Below are 10,662 nucleotides of genomic sequence, written 5' to 3' on the forward strand. Positions count from 1 at the left end.
GGCTAATAACCTTAAGCTGGTCCTCCATTGCTTTGAAAAGGTTTCAGGGATGAAGATTAACTATAGTAAAAGTGAATTAGTACCAATAGGGCTATCACAAGATGACACTAGTATCTTTGCTGAGATCTTTGGCTGCCCTATTGGTAATTTTCCTATTAAATACTTAGGGGTGCCTCTCCACTATGATAAGCTTAGGTGGGAAGATATTCAACCATTGATTGATAAAATCCTTAAAAGGATTGCTGGTTGGAGAGGTAAGCTCCTCTCATATAGAGGAAGGCTGATCCTAATTCAAGCTTGCCTAGCTAGTATACCTATATATCTCCTTTCTTTCTTTAAATTCCCCAAGTGGGCTCTGGATCTCATCAATACTCAAATGGCCCACTGCCTCTAGAGTGATTTTGAGGGAAACGGAAAACTCCACTTAGCCAACTGGGGGATGATCTGCATGAAGAAAGAATATGGGGGTTTAGGCATCCCAAACCTTAAAGAAGTCAATATGTGCCTCCTTGGCTCTTGGCTCAAAAGGTACATTCAGGGGGAAGGGAAGCTGTGGAAAAAGGTAATAGATAGCAAGTATAACACCAGTTCTCCAAATATCTTCTTGAGCTCCTCCACCAATCCGTCCATATTTTGGAAAGGGGTGGTTTCTGTGATCAAGAGCATCAAATTTGGATATATATGGGTAGTGGGGGATGGTTCTAAGATTAGGTTCTGGGAAGATACTTGGATAGGCACAGCTCCCCTTGCTGTGCAATTCTGGGATCTTTACCTCATTTGTGAGGAGAAAAATGTTACTATCCAATCTACCTGGGATGGGGACTCCCTCAAAGTTTCCTTTAGGAGGTATTTTTCCCCACCTATGATGGAGAAGTGGTATGAGCTACTAGAAATAGCTAAAAGTATTACTTTCTCTGATGATACAGACGCACTGATCTGGCAATTAGAGAACAGTGGTGTTTACTCGACTAGCTCTCTTTATTCAATCATTAACTTCCGCGGGGTGCAACCAGTTTTCATTCCCGCTGTTTGGAAATTATCTGTTCCCCCCAGGATTCACATGTTTCTGTGGCTCCTGGGATATAATAAGCTTATGAATAAGGATAATCTGCTTAAAAGACATATAGATAGAGGTAAAGAATGCCTTTTCTGCTCCTGTGATGAAAGCATCACTCATATATTCTTTGACTGTGTGGTGCCCACTGCTATCTGGAACATCGTGCACAGTTTCTTTAAGAAACCAGACACCCTATGCTATGAATCTGTAGCGAAACTGTGGGTTTCTAACAAGAAACATCTAGTTTTGAACATGGTTAATGCTGCGGTCCTCTGGTGCATCTGGAAATTTAGAAACAGCATGATTTTTGACTATCTTCCTTGGGTTGATATCAAACAGATAGGGTGGAGGATCCTGAAGGCGCTAAGATCATGGATGATACTTCTGCCGACCCAGCAACAAAGATAGCTGGAAGCCTTTTTGACTCACCTGCTGCATTACCTCAAACAGCCGCTGAGGATAAAAGGTGGATAACCTCTCTGGACACGCAAGCTTGCTTGGGGGGTCTCAGTCTGTCAGATGATGAAGGACCGGTGTCCCCTACCAGCGAGAAGAAGCCAGGGAAGCACAACATCATCAGCCCGGTCTCAGTTCTGGAGATGGGGGTGTGGTCCCCATCACCCGGGGTGGCGCCGATGAAAAGGGTCAAGAAGATGACGCCAACGGGCTCAGTGAAACCGAAGCTGCAGATCATGATGTAATTCGTCTCTAGTTCACCTTCGGTTGCCTGCGAGCAACTCTCTTTCGAATAATTTGTTTTCCTTTCTTCATAGTTTCTAGTTTGCCTTATGGTACATGCTGTACATGACGTGTTCGGACCTATCTGGTTTCATTCTGAGTAATGGAACTGGGGAGGGGGGTTTCCCCCACCCTGATCTTAAGAAAAAACCTAATTGGTAGTTAAGATGCAAATTCGGCAGTAACATTCTCAACACAGGAGCCAGTGATATGTACAGTTGCTTCTACCGAGTCGCATGCATGAACATATCCCAACCAATTGTTTGTTGTAGCAAGCGACTATCTCTTCTGTCACTCGGTACGGTTTATTTATGCAAGTACCAAAGCCTCTATATCTGGGGAAGATTTCTTCACCATGTTTCACCACTTGGGTGAAAGTGACTTAAGGACCTATGTATGGGCGACACGTGCATTACTTTGGGACGTGGCGGGGTAAGATCTGGTGTGTGGACATAGTATCGGGGATATACCCCACGGTATGACCCGGCCAGAGTTATGACCCGGCCGTGACTTGGTATTTCATTGGTAAACCGCCCGAGGACTGACGACTCACTGATGACCCGTCCGAGCCTGGTGACCCATTGGTAAGCCGATAGACAGTTGTAAGCCGGCAGATAGTCTCTGACCCGACAGATAGTTGTAAGCCGGCAGATAGTCTTTAACCCGGCGGAAAGTTGTAAGCCGGCAGATATTCTCTGACGCGGCAGACAGTTGTAAACCGGCAGATAGTCTTTAACCCGGCGGACAGTTGTAACCGACAGATAGTTATAACCCAACAGATGGTTACAACCTGGCAGACAGTTATAACCCGGCAGACAGAGCCGCCTGGGGTTAATAAGCCCGAGATGTTAAGAAGCCCAAGACGTTAAGAAGCCCATGGAGAGAAGCCCATGATGAGAAGTCAAAATAGTTTAAGTCTTAATCCGGCTAGGACTCAATATGTAACCTGCCCCTTCAACTTATATAAGGAGGGGCAGGGCACCCGGAGAGGGGAGATAATCTTGAAAGGCTAGACACAATTAGAGGAGAGCCGGTTTATGCGGCTACTCCCTGGTGAGCATAACGAGACCTAGCCACAAACAACATGTAGGGCTATTATCGAATGATGTTTCTCGGGGCCCGAAGCGGTCTAAATCCTTGTCTTGTGTATTAATCCGCCTCGCGTCTCACATCCTGATCAAGCCCTCTCAAGCTACCACATAGGTGCGTTGGCCTCACGACAAAGTCCTCACACTAGGACATCTGCCGTGACAAATCCACGACAGTTGGCGCCCACCATGGGGCCCGCGCACGGGGGTGATGAGTTCTTGGAGGGATCTCTTCTACGGATCGAGAAGCTCGCGATTGGCTAGTTGAAGAAGACTTGATTTGGAAGGATCTGCATCAGTTTTTGAGTTCATCAGTTCAGATTCGATTTGGGAGATTTTAGTTCTACTGAGGTCAGGGTTGCGCTCTGTCCACCGTCGTCGTGTAGTTGATTTAGTTATTCCCGGGCTGCCGTTCTGCTGAGCCGCCGTGCACCGGGTCACGTCATCCTGTATCAAGCATCCGCGTGAGTTGCACAAAAGGAAGTCCCGAGGCGGATCTGAAAAGAAATCGATAAAAAAGAAAAAAAGGAAAGAAGAAAAAAAAACAGCCCACGATTCGAAAGTGGATTCCGCCATCGAGCCGCCGTTGCTCCGCCGGTCGTTCACCCCTGCGGTTGGCTTTTGCCGCCGTCGCCGTGTCGCCAGGACCAGCCCGCCTTCGCGTCCGCGAGTCGCCTCTGGCCTGAGCCGTCGGCTGCTTCTGAATCGGCTCTGGCCCGAGTCGCTGTCCGCTCCACTGTTGTTTTGAGACGCCCCCGCTCATCGATGCTCTGAGCCGCCGTGGTTTCGCCGACTCGACCTTGCCGCGAGCCGCTCCGATGTCGACTCGCCACTCTGACCTCGCTTCGCCACGGCGACCCTCTGCGCCGCCTTAAGTCGCGCTCAACCTTCCCCTCACCGGCGGACTCCGCCCTTCGTCCCACCGGATCGTGCTCGCCGGCCCGCATCTGTGCTGCGACCCGCCCTGCGTCTTCTTGCTGAGGGCCTCCGCAGCGCGGCCATGCTGAGCCGCCGGTTTCTCTGAGCCGCCTCCATCTCCGGGCTGCCACGACGACCCGCCTCCACTGCTGCGGCCGATGGCCACACCTTGAGCCAGCCGTGTTCGGAGCCGCCGGCTACCTCGACGCCCTCCGTCCTCTGGTCGTGCCGTGAGCCGCCCACATCCATGGTCTCACCTCCGCCTCGCCACGCGTCGACCCTGCTGTGAGCCGGTGCTGTCCGTGAGCCGCCCGCCACCGCCGCGAGTCGCCCTCCCCGAGGCTGCCGCGTTGCTTTGCTGGGGGTTAGCCTCCCCCGCCGCCGTCGCACTGTGGCTGCTCTTCCCTGCGCCGCCTCGAGCCGCTATGCCGCCTCGCATCGCCAGTCCGCCGGTGCCTCTCCGCTCTCGCGCGGTCCTCAGGAACTTTCCAAGCGGGCCCAACTCTGCCACCGTAGCGCGTGTTGAGCCGCCCAGATGCCTTCGCTATCGCGAGTCACGCTTCCCGCATCAACACCCTCGCTTCAACTGCAGTGATCCGATTGACATACGAGTGCCCCCGTGTCGCCCCCCGCTAGGGTGGCTCGGGCGGAACCCTACCCCCACCGCCGCGGGGCTCCCAACCCCTCCCTCCCCTCCCCTCCGCCGCCGTTGGAGGAGGCCGCCGGGCAAAGCCCGAGTGGTTGACGGCGGCGGCGGAGGCCCCCTTCCCTCCCGCGTTCCTTTGGGTGAGGCAGGTCACCCGGGGCGCAGGGGCCCTCCTCCCTGATCTGAGCCGTCGTCGCGGCGGCGCAGCCGATCTGAGTCCGCCGACGGCGCCTTGGCGGCATGGTGATGGGAGGAGGCGGCGGAGCGGCGGGCTTCGTGGAAGATCTGGTGGTGCCGGCTGCTCGGTGGGCGTGCTTGGTCATGGCTGCGTAGGTCGCAATGGCCGGCGGCTTGGCCGGTCGGCGGCGGCGGAACATGGCCGGTGGCAGCGGCGATGTTCTGTCTGGATTCCGGGGCGGCGGCCCTGGAGGGTGGCAGCTGGTGAAGCTAGGGCTTCCCGCGGCGGCATGGCGTGGTGTCCCTGTCCAAGGCGGATCTGTGACGGCGATCTGCTATGGATTGATTCGGATCAGAGAGGGTGACGAGCGCGCGGGATCCATCTCGGTGGCTCTCACGGCTTGGCGAGGCGGGGTGGGAGCCCTCCTCCTAGGCTCCAGTGGTGGCACACTCAGGCTGTGGCCGGTGCGCCAGGGCTCCTACGGTGGCATTGTTGTCGCGGTTGGTCGCCAGATCTAGGCGGCTGGATCTGGGGCTTTGAAGGCGGTCGAGACGGTGCACATGTTATCGGGTGGATTTCTTGGGACGGATCCGGGTGAAAACCTGGTTTTCGGTCGATGGCCGGAGCCGGTGATGACGATGCCCTTATCATCGTTTCCTTCATGAAGGCATCATCGAGGTGAAGCTCCCAACTCCACTCAATACCTCCGGGGGAAACCCTAGATCAGCTAATCGGATGCTGGCGGCAAGCACGTGTCGTTACCCCCTTGGGGGCGGCATTCTTGGAGGTGCACTCGGCTTCACGAGACCAGCGGACGGCATCTTTGGTGGAGCGGTGCTTCATCCTACACATTGATGGCGACGGATCTCGGCGGCGTGGCGCAGTGCAGATTCGGAGTTCGATGTGCGAGGATGGACTCGCGCAGGAGGACGACGCTGTCTGGCGTCGTGGTGGCGTCGATGGCAGAGAGACCTGGCACGGTAGATGCAACAGTACAGCTCTGAAGATGGATTGGTGGCAGGTTGCTGCGGCGGCCTCATACCCGGCAGGCGTCCTGGTTGAGGAGTGCGCCGGACTGGTAGGTGCCCCATACCCGGCAGACGTCCTGGTTGGGACCTCAGGTCTTAAATGTTTAGGTTTGGCTGCGATGTCTGTTTGGTATTAGGCCCAGGCTATCAGCGTCCCTTCATCAACTGGATAGGAGTAGCGACAGTTGTTGCTTAGACAGTAGCTTTAGTCTTACTGTTGTATCACTTTGTAAGGTCTTGTGAGAATAATTAATAAAGTGGCCGCATGCATCGCCCAGATGCAGAGGCTGGGGGTCCTTCTCCATTTCTAAATAATAATAATCTCTACTCCTAATGGAGCAGTTGGTAGTCTCCGTCGGTCAATTTTCGTCCCACCTCACCCGATTTTTTTGGTACCTATTTTGGTACCTCCTCCCACCTCATGCTGACTCCCACTAATCGAAAAAACCACGTACCAAGTCCTCCACCAGCCCCCGCGCTCGAAAAAATCTACGACGATTAACCAGCGATAAAAAAACTTATGAAAAATAACCAGCAAAAAAACCCCGCACGTACGAGCGACGTCACATGCCCTCGACTGCACGCCCTACTATGCCCGACTCACTGCCCTCGTTTGTGGCCGCCCTCCATCCCTTCGCCGCCGCCGCTCCATCCCTTTGCCGCCGCAACATGCCGGATCTTGCCTCAGCCGCCGCCTCTCCGCCGTGAAAGAGAGGGCTCCCGATCTCCGCCGGAGTCGACCAACGGCGCGACGCGCCACCAGATCGGCGACGCGCCGGGATCGCCTCTCCGCCTCGGCGCTTGCGCTTCCAGATCGAAGCCCACGACGGCGGCGTTCCCAGATTGGTGACGCGCCACCATACGTCACGGCTGACAGCCGTGTCCTCGTCAAGGAAGTGTCGCTTCGAGGTGGCGGCAACCAAGGCCTCCCGGATCCCCGCCTCCTTCCTCACATCTCCGGCGGCGATAGCGACAAATTCCGACACCATGAGGCCACCGGCACGAGGAGGTAATCACCCGTCTCCTTACGCGCTGCCTTATTCTTCTTCCTCACATCCCCGATCTCACTTGCGGGCGCTGTTACGCTTCACGCAGGATGCGGCGGGAGGGGTTTTGGCGGCAGGAGCGACGGCGGCGACCGCGGGGGCAGGGGCTTCGGCGGGAGAAGCGATGGCGGTGGCCGCAGCGGCAGGGGTGGCCGGGGAGGCAGGACGCCCAGGGGCCGTGGTCGTGGCGGCGGGGGAAGGGGAGGGCCCGGCATGAAGGGCGGGAGCAAGGTGATCGTGGCGCCGCACAAGCACGACGGCGTCTTCATCACCAAGGCCAAGGAGGACCCGCTCTGCACCAAGAACATGGTCGCCGGGTAGTCCGTCTACGGCGAGAAGAGCGTCTCCGTCCAGGTCTGTGCTCACTGCCCCGCTCTTACTTATGGCACCATATCATGCTCCTCCGTCTGCCACGTGGGGAATAGCAGTCTCTTTATCTGTGTTTCAGAGTCAAGGGATTTGTTTCACACCATATCTCTGTCATGCAATGGCTTCTTATCAACAGAGGACAAATTTATTTTACAGGTTTGAAGCTTATCTTGCTGGGGGATGTGAGAGATTTTCTACACAAAAGGGCACCTAAAGATGTTGAACTGATCCGTACTGCAAGGCTCATGCACGTTTTGGCTCATGCAGATATCACATGTGTTTCTTTCTCAGATGCCATTGTTCCATTGAACTGATTGTTTGCAGCCTGATTGTCTGCAAATTCTGTAAATTCTCACATGTGTTGAACTGATTGTTTGCAGACTAAAAATTTGTTTTTAAATTATGTTCATCAAGTGATTCCAATGTGCCATGATAAGATGCGCAACTCAACATTTGAGGTTTCTTACTCATAGGATTATCTCATCTTGAATTCTGGTTCTTAGAGTTTTTGTTTCCAACCCTTATTTGCTTGTCTTGTCTTTTGTTCTTACGGGTTTCAATCTTCATCACACATCTTCTGTAGGAAATCTTGTACTTAAAATGTAGAAAATGTCCCTAACTTTGTTGTAATGCTTGTATGGCAGCCTATTCTGTAATCTGTTCAATTACAGAGTTTATGATCTTGTGAATGAAGCAGGGATCTGAGAAAAAAAGGTAATAGTACTTTACTTCCCAGGCAGATTTGACATATCCTCGTTTACTTCCCTCTTCTCTTCTGACTAACTCCTTAAATCATCAACATGTGTGTACAGTTATTCCTGCCCATGTTTATGTCAAGGAGCATCACCGTATGTGTTCAAGGAATGCCATTGATTGTATTATCATTATTATCTGTCACAAATTTGGATTCTGAATTCTTTCAGAATTCGATTATCTTGGATTGAGACCTGCTGCACTGAGCGTAAGTAGATTTAAGGAGATCGATATTGAAAATAGTTGGCTTCATTATGCAATTGACTGAAAACAACTGTACTTTCACCTCGAGTTACTAAAATGATGCTCCTTCATTAGAATTCTATCATGTTATCTCACCTTTTGGTCAGAAAAATGAAAAAAAGTGCATCTTCGGTATTTAGTTTGACACCTATTTGTTTTCTTTCCAGCTTCATCATGTGCTTCCGCAATAGGTATCTGTTGGAAATATGCCCTAGAGGCAATAATAAATGGTTATTATTATATTTCTTTGTTCATGGTAATTGTCTATTGTTCATGCTATAATTGTATTGTCCGGAAATCGTAATACATGTGTGAATACATAGACCACAACGTGTCCCTAGTAAGCCTCTAGTTAACTAGCTCGTTGATCAACAGATAGTCATGGTTTCCTGACTATGGACATTGGATGTCATTGATAACGGGATCACATCATTAGGAGAATGATGTGATGGACAAGACCCAATCCTAAGCATAGCATAAAAGATCGTGTAGTTTCGTTTGCTAGAGCTTTTCCAATGTCAAGTATCTTTTCCTTAGACCATGAGATCGTGCAACTCCCGGATACCGTAGGAGTACTTTGGGTGTGCCAAACGTCACAACGTAACTGGGTGACTATAAAGGTGCACTTCGGGTATCTCCGAAAGTGTTTGTTGGGTTGGCACGGATCGAGACTGGGATTTGTCACTCTGTGTGACGAAGAGGTATCTCTGGGCCCACTCGGTAATGCATCATCATAATGAGCTCAATGTGACTAAGGCGTTAGTCACGGGATCATGCATTGCGGTACGAGTAAAGAGACTTGCCGGTAACGAAATTGAACAAGGTATTGGGATACTAACGATCGAATCTCGGGTAAGTAACATACCGATTGGCAAAGGGAATTGTATACGGGATTGACTGAATCCTCGACATCGTGGTTCATCCGATGAGATCATCGTGGAACATGTGGGAGCCAACATGGGTATCCAGATCCCGCTGTTGGTTATTGACCGGAGAGGCGTCTCGGTCATGTCTGCATGTCTCCCGAACCCGTAGGGTCTACACACTTAAGGTTCGGTGACGCTAGGGTTGTAGAGATATGTGTATGCGGAAACCCGAAAGTTGTTCGGAGTCCCGGTGAGATCCCGGACGTCACGAGGAGTTCCGGAATGGTCCGGAGGTGAAGAATTATATATAGGAAGTCCAGTTTCGGCCACCAGGAAAGTTTCGGGGGTTATCGGTATTGTACCGGGACCACCGGAAGGGTCCCGGGGGTCCACCGGGTGGGGCCACCTGTCCCGGAGGGCCCCATGGGCTGAAGTGGGGAGGGAACCAGCCCATAGTGGGCTGGGGCGCCCCCCATGGGCCTCCCCCTGCGCCTAGGGTTGGAAACCCTAGGGTGGGGGGGGGCGCCCCACCTGACTTGGGGGGTAAGTTACCCCCCTTGGCCGCCGCCCCCACCCTAGATGGGACTTGGCCGGCGCCCCCCCCTCCCAGGGGGCCTATATAAAGGGGGGGGAGGGAGGGCAGTAGCATTACAGCCTTGGGCGCCTCCCTCCTCCCCTGCTACACCTCTCTCTATCGCAGAAGCTCGGCGAAGCCCTGCCGAGACCCGCTACGTCCACCACCACGCCGTCGTGCTGCTGGATCTCCATCAACCTCTCCTTCCCCCTTGCTGGATCAAGAAGGAGGAGATGTTGCTGCACCGTACGTGTGTTGAACGCGGAGGTGCCGTCCGTTCGGCACTCGGTCATCGGTGATTTGGATCACGGCGAGTACGACTCCGTCATCCACGTTCATTGGAACGCTTCCGCTCGCGATCTACAAGGGTATGTAGATGCACTCACTTCCCCTCGTTGCTAGTATACTCCATAGATGCATCTTGGTGAGCGTAGGAAAATTTTAAAATTATGCTACGATTCCCAACAGTATCTTCAACCTCGATTTGATCATACACTTTTCTCCCTTATTGTTAAAATCATCGCCACTAATGTTTTCAACTGTCATCTTTCAAGTTGCAAATTCTTGATGAATTCAAATTGTATGCAGCCCTGCCATCTACAATTTGGCAGTCAGATGGTGATCTGAAACTTAAAATGGAGCAAATGGCCATGAGCTCTAATAAATATGAGGTTTTCTATAACAACATACCTCAGGTATAGACATATAGTCCTCTTCATGTTTCCCAGATCCACGCTGATTCGTTAATTTAGTCCAACAGTTTGTGTATGTGTACTATGATCAATCTAGAATACTTTTATGAGTTGGAAAGAAGGCCAATAAGGTGGTTGTATAACCAACAAGCTCTACTTGATTGGGATATTCTTCCAAGACCATTGACTTAGATTCTGATAGTTACTCCTTAGGAAAATTATGACTGTCAGAATGGTCGCTCTGTCATGCCCCTGCTGTTGCTTCTTGCCGGTGCATGCTGCTGCTGCTGCTACTTCTGGCCGGCCCGTACTACTGATGTTGTTCGTGGTCGCCCTCCTGTGTGCTCGTGTTGCTGCTGCTTACTGTGCTCCCGTGTCGTACTCGTGCAGCTGCAGCGAAAAGACAACAGAGCCATGGGTGCTGAGGGCGGGCACTGGTGGTCGGCAGAAGGCGCTGTGGAGGTGC

The 10,662-nt window shown here is 52.4% G+C and overlaps 1 protein-coding gene across 1 annotated transcript; it reads left to right on the forward strand.

Annotated features, from left to right (window-relative positions):
* The first annotated feature begins 4,786 nt into the window (after positions 1-4,786).
* On the forward strand, positions 4,787-8,225 carry LOC123170749 (serine/arginine repetitive matrix protein 2-like). The gene is made up of 4 exons (XM_044588526.1): positions 4,787-5,028; positions 6,189-6,662; positions 6,749-7,053; positions 7,713-8,225. The coding sequence occupies exons 1-4, from the start codon at positions 4,787-4,789 to the stop codon at positions 7,754-7,756; spliced, it is 1,065 nt and encodes a 354-aa protein (XP_044444461.1). The 3' UTR covers positions 7,757-8,225.
* Positions 8,226-10,662: the final 2,437 nt, after the last annotated feature.

The sequence above is a fragment of the Triticum aestivum genome, chromosome 7D (genome assembly GCF_018294505.1).
Source record: "Triticum aestivum cultivar Chinese Spring chromosome 7D, IWGSC CS RefSeq v2.1, whole genome shotgun sequence".
Classification (NCBI taxonomy): domain Eukaryota; kingdom Viridiplantae; phylum Streptophyta; class Magnoliopsida; order Poales; family Poaceae; genus Triticum; species Triticum aestivum.

Coding starts and splice junctions, on each gene's coding strand:
- LOC123170749 (XM_044588526.1), top strand. CDS start 4,787: ATGGCCGGCGGCTTGGCCGGTCGGCGGCGGCGGAACATGGCCGGTGGC. Junction 5,029..6,188: donor TCGGTGGCTCTCACGGCTTG/GCGAGGCGGGGT, acceptor AAAAATAACCAG/CAAAAAAACCCCGCACGTAC. Junction 6,663..6,748: donor GAGGCCACCGGCACGAGGAG/GTAATCACCCGT, acceptor CGCTTCACGCAG/GATGCGGCGGGAGGGGTTTT.